The 14,703-nt window shown below is 54.6% G+C and overlaps 1 protein-coding gene across 8 annotated transcripts in view; it reads left to right on the forward strand.

Annotated features, from left to right (window-relative positions):
- Positions 1–14,703, forward strand: part of AGAP1 (ArfGAP with GTPase domain, ankyrin repeat and PH domain 1) — a 425,687-nt gene that overhangs the window by 209,696 nt on the left and 201,288 nt on the right. For all 8 annotated transcript variants that reach the window (XM_058665165.1, XM_058665166.1, XM_058665167.1 and 5 more), the window contains one exon: positions 2,481–2,573. In XM_058665165.1, coding sequence (XP_058521148.1) covers positions 2,481–2,573 — 93 coding nt within the window. The remainder of the gene's footprint in view (positions 1–2,480; positions 2,574–14,703) is intronic.

Consider the following 14,703-nt stretch of genomic DNA (forward strand, 5'->3'; position numbering starts at 1 on the left):
TCGTGCGTGCTGGTGGGAAGAGAAGCCGCTTGCTACTTGGTGCACTTGGCAGAGATGCTGTCAGTCCTGTCAGCAGGTGGCTGCTTGACAGACGTGTCTCTGTGACCACTTTCAACGCAGGTGTTAGACCTTTCTCTAGGGGAACAGGTATTGGGCTGTCTTAACCTTGCTTTCCCTCATGGATGCTACACGGTCCCAGGGCTGGCTTTCAGTCTCCAGACTTTACAAGAGAGTGTGGGCCACTCCCATTCCTATCGCCAAACAGCAGGTAGCCGCCTGGATGCTGCCACATGTGCAGCAGCTCCCGAGGGCTGCTCGGATCTGATGGTTTCTCAGAGCCATTTCAGCAGCTGGAGAGGGTGCGCCAGCCCCAGGGGGCCGTTCTCCCCGGGGTGGTGGGGAAAGGAAGAGACGGTCCTGGAAGTTGTATGTGTTGCAGTATGTGTTGCAGCGTCTTTAGGCCCAGTGTGTTTGTGGTGGTTGAGTTGCTATGTTGCAGGTTTACGCTTGGAGCCTGTTGTGGAGATTGGAATAGGGTGAAGGGGGCCCACAGCAAGTCCTGTGCCACCATGGCAGCTTGCTCTGCTCCCACTTGCAGCTGGCTGCCCCCGGGCTGGAGTGTCAGAGCTGCCGGGAATTCTGTGGCTCCGTTTGTGCATGACAGTCTGCCCTCTGCACGCACTCCCGTGTGCCGCGTGGTCCCTGCTCCGAGGGCTTGGCCGCCATGCCATGGGCCGTCCCCTCTCGCTCGCCCGGAAGCTGGGGCCCTGCTCCTGGAGCAGAGTGACTGTGGGGACAGATGTGCTGCCTGGAGGAAGATGGGATTTTTTTTAATGTTTGTTTTGTTAATTATTCTGGTTAATAGAGAATAATGAAGATGGATTTCCAAATTTGTAATGTTAGTATTCATAAAATCCCCAAACTGCTGTTCATGGCTTTGCCAGTTGAGGCTGTTTTTAAAATACTGTCACACTGAGCTTTGACGTGTATTTGACAACTGGAAACCTCGAGTGCCGGCTTCCCACGCGTTGGAGTGTGGGAAGAACGGGAGGTTCTCCCTGGGTGGCTCTAGCTCAGTGTTCCTGGTGCAGGAATCCTCACCTCCTGGATGTGTGCCTTCTGCTTCCTCCGCACCGCCCCCGGAGGGGGAGCCTTGTGGTTTGTTTTCTGCTGCACCTGTTGGTTTGTTGCTTGCTGGCTTCACTTCCTATCTTCAGCTTTCTTTCTACCCTAAGAAGGAAAGAAGGCCCTGAGTAAGGCAAACCTCACCTCCTGAGGGCGCAGACATGGCTCGTTGCTAGTGGGCACCGTGCCCACTTGAAGCCCTGGACGTGCGGCGCCCCCAGTTGCTGTCCTGTCGCGGCTGCATCGTGGACCCCGCATGCCACCGCCTCCTTTCTGTTCGATCCCTTGAACTGCCGCTTTCTGTACTTAACCACACGCACGCAGTGGCTCCAGCTAACGTCCTTTGAAAGCTGGCTTCCCGTTCGCTTGCCGCCACAGCGGTGGACACCACCATGTTGCTCCGTTTCATATATCATCTCAGATATGAAAAGCACATGAAAATGTTTCTCCATTTTCAATATTGCGTGAGTAATGTTCCCATTGAAAAGTAATGGACTGAAGTTGTCACTTGTCAGCACAGTTATTAAGGAGGACGAGTCTCCGATCTTTTCTCTTATAATCAAATAAATCTGTCAGAAAGTCATTGTGCTCACACTTCCTCATGCTATCAGAAATGGAGACTTGTGACACCAGAGCCCCTTGGCCCCCGTTGCTGGCCGCCCTGGCCGAGGCAGTGCCACGCTGCCTGCTGCCACCTGCCCGCCACCTATGCGGGTTGTTGGCGTCGCGTCACAGGGCGGCCAGGATAATCGGCTGAGGGAGGTAGCAGGCAGAGCTGCTCCTGACCCCGTACCCCGCCGTTCATCAGGGCCGTTTGCAATGGTTCTGCCTTCATCACTGTGTGTGTGCGTGGTGGCATCACCCACTGGGTTAACTTTGAATGGGCTGTTTGGTAAGCAGTAAAGCAGGCGTTCGCTGCCCCGTGGCAATAATCGGGCGTGGAATGACACAGCTTACTAGCTGATAGGAGTTTTAAAATCATTGAGACATTAATGAAGAATATGTAGATGGGTAGTAGATTTCCTAAACAGCCAGCCAGAGGGCCCTGCTTGACGGCATCCACTGTGACCTTGGAATGGCTTTCTGTTAATTGGGTTTTGAACTTTAAAAAAATAATAATTTAAAAATATTTTACGGTATAGAAATCGGGCAAGTGATAAAAATTCTCCTTAAAATGATGAGTCATTGGAGAACTCTCCTGATCTGCCTGGAGGGTGGGGTGGGGTGGTGTGTGTGTGTGTGTGTGTGTGTGTGTGTGTGTGATCAGACAGTATGCACAGCATCTGTGTGTGTAAGGCAGGGGCCCCCACCCCACCCCCGTCACCCAAATGCGAACTTTCCCTTTGCTTTTGCAGTCTCGGAAAGGGAGCGACCCAGACAAAGAGAAGAAAGGGCTGGAGAGCCGGGCGGACAGCATCGGGAGCGGGCGAGCCATCCCAATTAAACAGGTACGCCGTGTCCCTCCTCCCATCCCCGCGCCGGAGCCGCACCTCGGGTCGGCCAGCGCCGCTGCCAGCCCGGCCGCCGGGGTTTGTTTGATGTGCCCTGTTGATGAATGTAGGAGTCTCTCACTTGACATCAATTAGGAGAGGTTCCTGTGTGTATTAAAATGGGATCATTAGAATAAGAAGAGGGAAATGCAACAACACATCTAATGAAGTGCAGTCTGCCCGGCCTGCATATGGAGTGCGCTCGCAGGCCGGGCCGGCTTCAAAGGCCGCCTCTGCGGCGCGTCTTTGATTGGGCTGCTGGCCGCCAGGCGACAGGGCTAAATCAGATCGCCGTACAAGAGCCCCTTGTGATCACAGGACTGGCCCGACGTGGCCCTAATTTGCTCTCGCAGACGGACATCTGAACACTGTTCCGGGCCGCTCTGCGACAAGGAGGCAATTAGTCGCCATAATCATGGCCGGTGTGTCAGCTGCGCGCGCTTGTTTGTAATTTGCTAATGAAGGAATTGTAACTTTGATTAGGTTCAGTTTCATTTAGACCTTATTATAGAAAGGAACATTTACAGCTGTAATGTGGGGGGGGACCTTAATTAAACTTCCTCATTACACAACAGGACTGGAATTCAAGCATTTGTTTTGGCCTGCGTGGCAAGACTGGAATAGGTTTTCATTAGCCAGAAACCAGATCCTATATTATTTTGTGTCCTGAACAAAAAAAAAAAAAAACCACCATGGTTCATGCGTGACGTCTGTGGCTGTTTATCCTTCCCAAACAGAGGGAAAAAGCTGCCCCGCTCCCGGGGCTGGCTTCTAAAGGCATCACCCTTCGATGTGGGGATGGGCTGGATTGGAGGTGCCTTTGACAGGTATGGGGGCAGGGTCAGCACCAAGCCCCCCCAGTCTGTGCCCTGACTCATCTCGCTCGTCACGCCGCTCTCCTGTGGGGCGCCTCCACAGCTGTTTCAGGAGCCCAGACTGGCCCTGGGTGCCCCTCGGAAGGCACGGGCTCTTCCTGCATTCCATCTTGTCTGCGCTGCCGGTTGGCCTGCCTGACTCCTGTGGAAGTGCAGCCTGCTGGACAGCCCAGTGATTGCAGTCCGAAGATGCTGCCAGAAGGGAATAGGTTGCGTGAGGCCATGGAGGTCTGGCTGGACGGGAAGAGGACACTGAGGGTTTTCTGCGAGGCCCCGGAGTGGCTGAGAACATCCTACCTCCCTCTCACTGGTCCCTGGCCACAGCTCTGTGGGCAATGGTGCCTTTGGCAGTAGAGGAGAGGCCCAAGACCTGTGCTTTAGGCACCTGCTCAGACACGAGGGGGCAGTGGGTCCATTGGCATGAAGTACTCTTGAGAGTCTGTCCTCTGCCCGTATGAGAGATCTTCAAAGTTTTATGTGAAAATAGAGTTAAAAAGATAACTATTTTGGTTCCAAAAGAAAGCCCATGCATCTTTTTTTTTAACAATATGTGTTTTTTTTTTTCATTAGCTTTTCTAAGACACTTTGTACACCTGCGTTCTGCAACCAAATACACTTGTCTTTGAATTCCATTTCCAGCTACTTTGTGAAGTTGCCTGTCAAGACAACGGAACAACCTCCGCTGTGCGGCCGGGCGGCACTTTGTTTACCCTAGACAGCTAGGCCAGGGGCGGCCGGCCCACAAGTGGGCCTCTTTCACAGCATAGCCCTCCGCACTTAAGCACAGCGCTCATGTCACAGGTGTGACAGAACCTGGATGCGGAGAAATCATTGAGGCAGGATTTTATTGATTCTCCCACGGAAAGCCTAGTGTCTGGGCACCTGGTGCTGATGGACAGGCCTGCCCAGCCCTAGGCGGTGCTCACAGACCCGTGCTCACAGACCCAGGAGCCCCCCGCCTGGAGCCTTCGCTCGGTTTGTGGCTTGCTCCAGGGCATGGGGTGGGCGGCCCTGCAGCTCAGTGTGCGCAGGCTGAAGTTGACTGCCAAGTGTCGAATGAGTGTGATCCAGGCCATCTTGCATCGGAAATGTTCTGAATCATGTTGAAATCTAAATTCTGGTCCTACGTCTCTGTCACCCATGATCAAAGGGGTTCCTCTCGCTGTGTTCCTCTGTGCACACAGAGCAGCCCCCGTCTGGCTCCTCCTCCCACCCCTCCGCCCCTTGGCCTGCTCTCGTGGCCCTGGCGTCCTTGCCTGTGAGTGGGGTTTCAGGGCTTGGCTGCGTTAACCCTGAGCCGTGGTGTTTCCACTGGGAGCCCTCCAGCTTGTGCAGGATGGGGCTCGAGGCTCAGCCTTGTCTGGGGCGCTCGTGCTGCAGCCTTGGGGTGCGTCCTGAAGATGGACACTGGCCTGGAGCCTTCGCCTCCGTCACTCCTGGGCCTCCATACGCCTGTGTTTCTAATGGGCCATGGATGGTTCCAGATTATCTCCCGTGGGATGTGAGAAGATAGTGAGGGGTCGCAGCATGTTCTATTTACTCACCAGAATGGTTTGTTCAACACGGGAACAGCTCAACGAGTGCTTTTCTGCCAGTGTCCTGTTTCATCCGCGGCCTTGCTGCGGTGGCGGATGCCATCTTCGACGTCAAGCCCAGGGACGCTTGAATGTTCTACACTCTGCCCCAGACGGCTGGCTTAGCCTGAGTTCCCATCCCCAGCGCCAGCACCCATCCCCCTGCCAGTTGGTGACATGCCTTGGGCAAGCTCAGGGAGGCGCTACAAGGGGTTTGGAGTGATGTGGGTGGACGGGGATGGCTCAGGCTCTTAGAGGGGCAACTTCTCACCCTATGTGCCTCCCAGCTTCTCCCTGCTGTCGGCTCCCAGGTGGAGGGACTGTTCCTCTCTCCACTCCCCCCATGGCTTACACTCTGGGTCTAACTGGGCCCCTGCGTAAGACCAGTGATTGCAGACCCCATGCCTGGTGCAGGGGCCCCGCGCCTGGAGGAGGAGGAGGAGGGCATTTGGCAGCCCTTGTGGTTTGATAACGACCAGAGTCTCCCAACCCACCTCTGGGTCGGACACTGCAGACCTCCTGGGAATCCTCTAAGCCGTGTCCAGGACCGGGGCAGGGCCAGCCTGTGTTCCTGACTCTCCTGGGTTTCCCGGAGGGGGATTTCAGCCGGGCGTCACGGGTGTCTGTGACGTAAGCCCTTCCCCACACCCCCCCCCCCGGCTCTCCCAGTTAAACCCTTCTTGGGACAGGAAACAGCTCCACTCTGGCAGCCCTGGCTTCCCCTCACCTTTCTGGTGCTTTCGGTGGTCTTGGAGGGGATTGGTGAGAGAACCGACTCTCCTTGCTAACAAGACGAGGCCCATTCAAATCCAAGTGCAAAAGCAAAGCGAGGAAAATAAAAGCCAGTGGCCCGGCTCGGCGGCGAGTGGGCTTGTCCTGTATTAATTTTTCATTGCTGCGGAGAGTTGTACATACATAATCGCTTGATTGCAGTGGGAGTTGGGGAGCTCCTGTGGTGTCATTTGCATAAATCTTGTTAAGTCAATGGCAGTTAATGAAGTACAAATGAGCCCGGAGAAGGTGACATGCAAATCGTGGGTGGCAGATGGGAGGTCTGTCGGGGACAGCAGCTGTGTGCTCTCCTTTCTTGCTTTCTCTTTAGCATTTTTTAATCTCTATATTTGAGTTCAGACACACAGCCTTGAGCGCTGGCCTTCTCTCCCTCCGCAGACTCGCAGCCAGGCAAGACCGTGTCCTTTCCGCTCCTGACGGAGACTTCGGGACACACCTGCCACTGGGGGGGCTCTAGAATGATGTGCGTTGTTTGCACAACTTGACCCGTTCCTGGCGTCACAGCTACGTGACTGAGGAAGGATGCGTAGTTATTTCAGCTGTACATGGACAAGCACCAGCAGAACCTGTTCATTAAATCTTCTGAGATGGCGTGTTGCCTCTTGAGGTTTCCGAGGATTTTAAGGGCAGGAGCATCTTTGCTGTGATACCTTCTGTTTGGGGTCTCTTCTGGCCTCTCCAGACCACGTGTGTGGAGCCCATCTGGGGCCGAGTCGAGCGCAGGATCACCACTCCTGGGGCTAGTTAGGGGTGCAGGACACAGACGGTAGGGCCTGGCCTCGGCTGGTGCCATCGGCCTCTGAGAGCTTTGGCCGCGGCATCTCGTGGGGGTGGATTTGTTGGTGAGGATTGGTGCTGTGTCATGTACTTCGGGCTGATTGAAATGCAGGAACACAACTTACACTTTAAAGCTTTTGAGATTGTCTTTGTTGTCCTGTGGTTGGTTCTGGGAGAACCCCGGGTCTGATGGTGCTGAGGACTCAGAGTGGGAGAGCCCCGGGTCTGATGGTATTGAGGACTCAGAGTGGGGGAGAAAACACTCCCCCAAAGCAGCTCGTGGCAGGCTGGGCGCCGGGTGCAGTGGTGAAGCCGCCGTTCGGGGTGTCTACACCCTCCGTTGAAGTGTGCGGCTTGGCGCTCTGACTGTTTCCGAGGCGAGCCTCCTGTCACGGCACAGCCTGGGAGGCAGCGCGGGAGGCTGCAGTCTGGTGTCACTGTCACCGTTGTGGGAGATCCTCACGGAGCTCCGGGCACCAGGCTTCAGCGAGCCCAGCCCCAGGCGTCGCTGGCATTTGGGCAGTGAGCAAGTGGACAGAAGTACTCTGCGAGTTTGTGTTTGTGTCTGCCTTTGAAGTTTTAAAAGTTCATGACAAATGTATTATGTGACTGTCTCATTCACCAGAATGGGCCCCTCTCTTAATTCCATGTTCCTTGACCCTCCGGAAGTCCCTTCCTAAGCAGGGAGCCGTCGGCCCTGAGACTGCTCTGGCCACTCATGCAGCTTCCCCCTCTCAGGACCCTCCCGCCCCTTGGTTCTTGTCCTTCGGCTTCTGACCAAGGCATCGTTTCTCAAATCATGGTCCGTGAGGTCCAGCTGAAGGCTTCGGATCAGATGACCTCGTGTTGTGACGCTTGGTAGACACCCCCGAGCATGGAGGTCTTCATACAGATTTTTTTTTTAAGTCTCAGTTTTGACCTTGAACCCACACGTGGGCAAGTGCCAGGGTCACGGGTCAGCTAATATGTGTAGCCACTGGAGACCTTGGCATACCCTTGGCCAGGCCTTGGAAGAGTGGCCTGGCTGGGTGTTCCTGTCAGCCCGCCATGGGGCTGTGAACCGCGCGTCAGCCATGTGCGGTTCTGAGAGGGGCCTGCAGGGTTGACCTCCCCTGGGCCGCCAGCCTGTGCTGTGTGCTCCATGGTGTCATTGCAAAGGTCGTCATGTGTGGTGCAGTGTTGGGGACCCCATTCTTGAGTACTTGGGGACCTCAGGTGAACGGCCCCGCCAAGACCGTCACAGCCAGCCACAATGCCACATGGGGGAGGGGTGCCACATGCTTTTACCACTCCCCAGATATTGAAATGTCACTGGTAGAACAACCCGGAACTCCTGGATGCCCACGTGTGAATGCAGAGGCCCCCTCCCTGCTCCCTGCCCTTGTGGCAGTGTAGGTGGGTGGCAGAGTGGTCCCACTCATGCCCAGAGTGTATAACCTGGCTGACACCTTGCCAGGCCACCAGCAGAGCCACGTGAGGCAGCATGGGGTGATGTGGGATGGCAGTTCACGCTGAGGCACCACGTACCTGCCGTTCATGGTGTTAGTATCATGTACATTTCCAAAGTGGAAGGCAGGTTTATGACTGAGTGATCTCCATCTGAGGACTGGAGTTGTATCTGATGTTGCGTTTTTGTGTGTTTTGTTTTCTTGTAGGGCTGGCACTGTGTTGTAGAGGGTAAAAGCATTGCCTGCAGTGCTGGCATTTCCTATGGGCAATGGTTCGAATCCTGGCTGCTCCACACCACTTCTTCTTTTTGTAAAGGATTTATTTTTTATCAAAAGGACAGGTTTATAGAGATGGAGAGAAAGATCTTCAGTCTGCTGGTTCACTCCCCCAAATAGCTGCAATGCCCAGAGCCAACCCAATCCAGAGCCAGGAGCCTCTTCTGGCTCTCCTGTGTGGGTGCAGCATCCCAAGGCTTTGGGCCATCCTTGACTGCTTTCCCAGGTCATAAGCAGGGAGCTGGATGGGAAGTGGAGCAGACAGGATGCAAACCGGTGCCCATATGGAGTCCTGGCACTTGCAGGGCAAGGATTTAGCCACTAGGCCATCGTGCTGGGCCTGGCTGCTCCCTTCTAATCCAGTTTCCTGCAAAAATGCACCTGAACAAAACAGTAGACCTGGCCCAGGTGGTTGGGCTCCTGCTGCCCACATGGGAGACCCAGAAGGAGCTCCTGGTTCCTGGCTTCAGTCTGGCCTCACTCCAGCTGTTAAAGCATCCGGAGGAGGGAACCAGCAAGTGAGAGAGCTTCCTGTTACTCCCTCTCTTCTTTGTCTGACTTTCTGATACATAAATGAGTAACTCTTTGGGGGAGAAGCAGAGTTCAGTAATGCTCCTGAACCCTGCCTCCCCACAGCTTGAACATGGGCGCTCAGGAGCAAGCCTAGGGTGAGGGCTCAGAGCTAATGCTGGCGCCTTATCGTAGCTGTACAGAGCCTGGCACCCCAGCTTGCCAGGGCAGGACGGCCGCGGGCCCAGCAGCTCCTTCCTCCCAGAGCAGCTGTGGCCCTGTCCGTTCTCCCTTCAGATACCGTCACCTCTAATCTCCCTGGCCTTGTCAGGGTGATGGCATGGCAGGAATATATGTGCCTAATGGTGGTCACCAGGGCTTGCTGACCACTGACCTCACCCAGTGCCAGGAGCCGTGCTGGAGCTGTGAGGCTGCCACTCCTCGCTTGTGCAGTACATAGGTCGCCGTTTGCAGAGGAGATTAGCCAGGCCCAGGAGGGTGTGGTCACCTGACCGGCAGCCTCGCTGGACATGGTGGCTTCTCGTGTGTCCTCATGTGGCTCTCCCTTGGGTGGACCCGTCTGCCTCTTCTTGTCAGGACACCTGTCCCATTGGGTCAAGGTCTTGTCCTGCGGCCTCGTTTAACCTTGAATGCTCTGAGTGCAGTCGCACTGGGGTGAAGACAGCGTGCAGGATTTAGGGCACGTGACTTGCCTCTGAGGCACAGCTGCTGCGAGCAGATGTAGCAGGTGCCCACGTGTGGTCCCAAGGCCATCTGTAATGATTTCCATCTTGGGCCTTCCTGGGATTGCCAGTGAGGCCAGCGGCTTCCCGGGCAACATGTGTGTGAATGGGAAGAACCTATTCTAAGAGGCTCCGTGTGGGGAGGCAAGAGGACTGAGCGCTCGGGCACGCCAGGCTTCAGTGCAGCCCTGCTGGGCTGATGAGCTGCAGTCACACGCCCAGGGTGCCGCCCACTCAGCACTGGGCTGCATGACCCGTGGTGTCCCAGGCATCTGCACACACTCCATGATGGTTGCACAGCAACACGTGTCATGCCTGTGTTCTGTGGAGTGCCTGCTGTAACAGTCCTGCTCAGTGGGTCTTTCTTGCAGGTTGCTTTTGAGAAGAAAAACCAAATCTCTTTTCCCTGCAGAGGTGGTGCCCAGCAGATGGCCGGCCCGCAGATGGGGCTGTCCCAGAGGAGCCTGTGTGTGTCCCGCAGGTGGCCACAGTCCCAGGGTTGATCTCCAGCGTACCTTCCCACTGCCCCCCAAACACAGAGTGTGTCCCATCCCAAGTTCCCTGGAGCGCAGGATAAGCCGCTGGTCGGTCCTTCGCAGAGACTGCACATCTATAGGAGCTCTGCGTGCAATGGCCAGGCAAGGCTTCCAGGTCCCTCATACCCCGGCCGGCAGTGCTGAGGACGTCTGGCCTCACAGCTGAGCCATCCAGGCTGGGAACAGTAGCAGTCAGTATCATTACTGGTGCAATGTTGACTTCTTCCCTCAAGTAAATTTTAGTCTTTTTTAAAAAGTGTCATTTTGGGGGAAATTGGCTGCCATGAACTTCTGTTGTAAGATTCAGCGTGCTTTTCCTCGCCTCAGTTCAGCTAGATGTACACGCTGCATCAGGCACCACGCACGGGAAGGCTGTCCAAGTGCCAGACCCGCGGACGCCAGTCACGCTGGCCTGTTTTTGTGCTTGAACTAACTTGCGTGCCGCTCTTGTGCCTGCGTCACCTGCAGTCCCCCTCACTCCCGTTGGCTTGAGGTGACGTTCTGTAGAATTCCTCGTAGCAGTGTGAGCAGGAAGCTCACCAGGGACCAGCACAGGTGGCGAGGAGAGAGGGCAGATGGTACGCGGAGGAACGGGGCTCGCAGATCTGCTCAAGAGAAGTAGAAACGACAAGTGACGAGAGCTCGTGTCCTGCTAAGCTTGGTCACTCGGGAGGAGCCTCCCCTGGGAATTGTCTCAACTCCTGTGCTCACATCAGAGGCCATGCCATCGCCTGAGCTGGACTTCATAAGGGACCTTGAATGCTCTGAATGGGGCTGCCTCTGACCCAGCGCTCTGTGCTCCAAGTGTTGCCACAGGAGAGTGGAGAAAACCCCGGGAACAGAATCACTTGGTTAGAGTTGCTTGTAATAGTATCAGCAGTAGACTCATGATAACCCAGAGAGCTGGGCCGGGCCAGCGACCGGGCGCCTAGCAGGCCTGGGTGCTCGGCTGTCGGAGTGGCCGAGAAGACCAGATTGCAGAGAGGTCTTGGGCCTTTCGCGATGTTTGCGTTGAACTGGTTTTGCAGTGTGTGTGTCTCCTTCACCCGGCTTCGTCCGATTTCAGCACCTTTGCATGGTCTTGGCTCGGTTCTCAGGAGCAATAAATCAGACCTCGGCATGCATGATCTTGCATCCACCGGTCCCATGCACGTGTCACTGGTGTCCCTTGAATCCTTCGGTCCAGTAGGATAGCTGTTAACCTTATGTCATCCCTTCACTCCCAGATCCTCATCTGCAAGCCCCTCTCGCCTGCCTGACCTCGTGGGTCAGTTGCTTCACAGAAGGACCCGGGGCAAGCATTTCCGGCGGATATAGCTTGGTCAGAACAGAGGCAGCGTGCCCTTGCCAGCGCTCTCAGCTGCTGGCCCAGGCCTGTGCCTCTCTTATTTCTGCAGAGTGAGATGAGGCTCACTGGCTGTCACCCCTCAACTTAGTACTGGAGCTGATCTTTGGCTGGAGGGAGGACCCCGTGTTCCTGTGTTGGAGTGTCTCTTATGCCCCACACTGGCTCCCAACTGCAGCTTCCTGCCATGCAGGCCCTGGCAGGCAGTGTGGTAGCTCGAATAACGGGGTTCCTGCCCCCCACATGGGAGGCCTCGTGCATTGATTTTCTGCTCCCGGTTTGAGCGTGAACCTGGCCTGGCTGGTGCCTGTTCTGTACAGCTGAGCAGTGATCCATGATCTGGGAACTGTCTACCTCTCAGATTAAATATACATATAATAAAGTTGGAAAGGAAATAATGTTTGCCTTTTTTTAAAAAAAGAAAGATTGATTTGTATGAAAGAGTTACAGAGAGAGAGATACACAGAGATACAAGGGCTTCTGCTGGTTCACACCCGGGGGCCTCGGCAGCTGGGCCCGGCCAGGAGTTTGGTCCGGGTCTGCCATGTGCAGCGGCCCGAGAGCCTTTGGTGCTTTCCCAGGCGTAGCAGCAGGGAGCTGGATGAGGCAGAGTGGCCTGGACTCAGTCCAGCACTCCCGCGGTGTACCAAGACCGCAGGCCGCGGCTTAACATGGTGCAGAGCGCTAGCCCCAAGTTATTTTTCCTTTTTATGAAGGTAGTAATGAATGCATTTTGGAAAGATGCTTTGGGACTGTGTTGGTAATTCTGTGAATTGTTTTAAAGATCATAAATTGTTTCTGTGGTTCTTTTAAGGTGAGGTAGAGGTTTCTTTTTTTTCTTTTTTTAATTGTTTTTGGTATGTATACATCAAGTTAAATGAGAAGCCCTGGGCACCCTGTGTCTGTACATGAACAGACCAGCTGATTTTCCCTGGAGGTCGCCTAGGGACAAATGGGACTCCCAGGAAAGGCCTCTCCTGATCAAGGCGGTTTGGGGAGGAAGTGTTAACCCTGCCCTCCGGCCTTCGAGGAGCCATTGGCTAGCAAAGCCCTTGAACCCCCTGGGGAGTATTTCACAGCCTCATCAGCCAACATCACTTTTCCCCGATTTTCTTTGCTGTCCTGTTGATTCACCGTCAGAGGACATGGAGCTGACTGCTTGTTGAGGAAAGGGGTATGCAAGGACCCTGGCCCCCCAAGACAGCTGGGGTAGGGGAGTGTTGGGTGAGAAACTGGGACCACAGGCAGGTGCCCAACACATCCCTAGGGAGGACCGGAGCTGCCCAGCCAGCTGTGTTGGTGTGGAGTGCTGCTGGGCCCCGCTGTGAACTCCTGATTACAGAAGGAGCCAGGGCTTCTGAAAGGCACGTCCACACCCCAGACTGCCACGTCTTGTGAAATTTCCTGTGTAAGAATCGAAAAAAACCTGCTACTTTGGATGTACAAATTTTTCTTTAGAAAATGGATTATATCAGTGTATGGAGCCACTTCCAGTAGATCATGGAAACTAGAATTCAATGAGAAGTTGACTTTGGTGCAAAGAAAAATCAAGATCTGAGCATGTGAGTCTTGGCAGAACTCATGGAAAACACATGTTGTGATAAAACATGGCATGGACTGCAAGGTGCTGTTCTGCACCATAGTGACTTACCTTCCAAAAAGATGATTTTTATTGGAAAGGCAGATTTACAAAAAAAGAAAGATCTTCCATCCACTGGTTCATTCCCCAAGTGTTCGCAACAGCCGGAGCTGAGCCAATTAGGAACCAGGAGTTTTCTTCAAGTCTCCCACGTGGTGCAACCAGTGGACGTAGGATCTTGGCACTGGTAGGCGGAGGATCAGCCAGTTGAGCCATTGTGCCAGGCTCATAACTTGCCTCTTAATCGTTTTGTTTGTTGTTCATCTTTATTTCATTCGGAAAGCAGAGACACAGACATATTCCAGTCTGCTGGTTCGCAGCCCCAGTGCCTGGCTGACTCAAGCTGAAGCCAGGAGACCTCCATGTGGGTAGCAGTGACCCAGGGTCGGAGCCGTCGCCGCTGCTTCCCTGGGAGCACACTAGCAGGAAGCTGGACCCCAAGCTGAGCAGCCGAGACTCAATTGTGGACTCTGATGGGGGCGAGGGGTTCCTAGCTGCTGTCCCGTCTGCCCCCAGCAAACCTCCTGTTTTCTGCCCTTCTCCATGAACTGTGTGAAGCCCCCTGATGCGCCTGTGTGGCTTTCCAGTCACATGTGTTTCTGACACATGTTAACATAGGCAGTACCTGGTGTCTTGTCGTGTGATAATGACAGGCTCTGTGCATTGACTTTTCCTTGCAGTCCTCCCATTGTTGCGCGAAGATCTAACTTCTTCCCCGTGTCCGTGCTGGAACTGCAGTGTCCCTTGCATGCCACGCCTGCTCTGTTTCAAGCTGGGAAGGAGGGATTTCACTTCGCGTGTGGCGCACACACATCCCAGGAAGCCACTGTGATGTGGGGTGGGGTCCGGGTCCCTTGCCTTCGGGAGCTGGCTCTCACCCCATCCATCACACACACTGACCTCTTCACTGTTTGTTCTTCCTCAGGCATTTTTTGGAAGTGGCCGTTCGTGGTGGTTTACCCATGTACTTGGCAGTGCTGTAGGCGGCAAACCCTCAGGCGTCATTCTGTTGTTTGTTGATGAAGCTAGGGGAGCCAGTGGACAGCGCAGTGTTTGCAGCAGGCATTGGCCTCACGGGCCGGAAGCCAGCGTCCCACAGACCCGCTTCTCTCATCCTCCAGCTACCAGGCCCACTTCTCTCGGTTGTGTTAAGAGCCCAGGCCAGGGCCTGCCGCAGCCACGCTGGAGAGCGCTGGTGCCCGGGGCCCTCGGTTGGTGGCGTCCGCTTTCCATGGCGGAGCCAGGCCCACAAGCCCTCTCCTCCTTAATGCAGGAATCCACTCAGTGTATCCGGCAGCAGTTGTTTGTAATTGGAGTATGCGGAATTCACTGTGGTTTTAATTAGTTGATTACTAGTTCTTTAAAATGTACTGTACTCACTGTGGGTCTTGCAAATTGGTAACTGGTAGCTACCGGTATAATTAAATATTTCAGAGCACTTGGCTACGGTAGCACTGAACTGTGAAGAAATAATGGTGTAGAGCCAATCAAAAAGAGATACTTGTAAACTCATTTACAGCGTCAGGGTGTGTGAGGACTATCAGAGAGATGCTTAGTGCAGGAGAAATTAAAG

Source organism: Ochotona princeps, chromosome 5 (genome assembly GCF_030435755.1).
Source record: "Ochotona princeps isolate mOchPri1 chromosome 5, mOchPri1.hap1, whole genome shotgun sequence".
In the NCBI taxonomy this organism is placed as follows: domain Eukaryota; kingdom Metazoa; phylum Chordata; class Mammalia; order Lagomorpha; family Ochotonidae; genus Ochotona; species Ochotona princeps.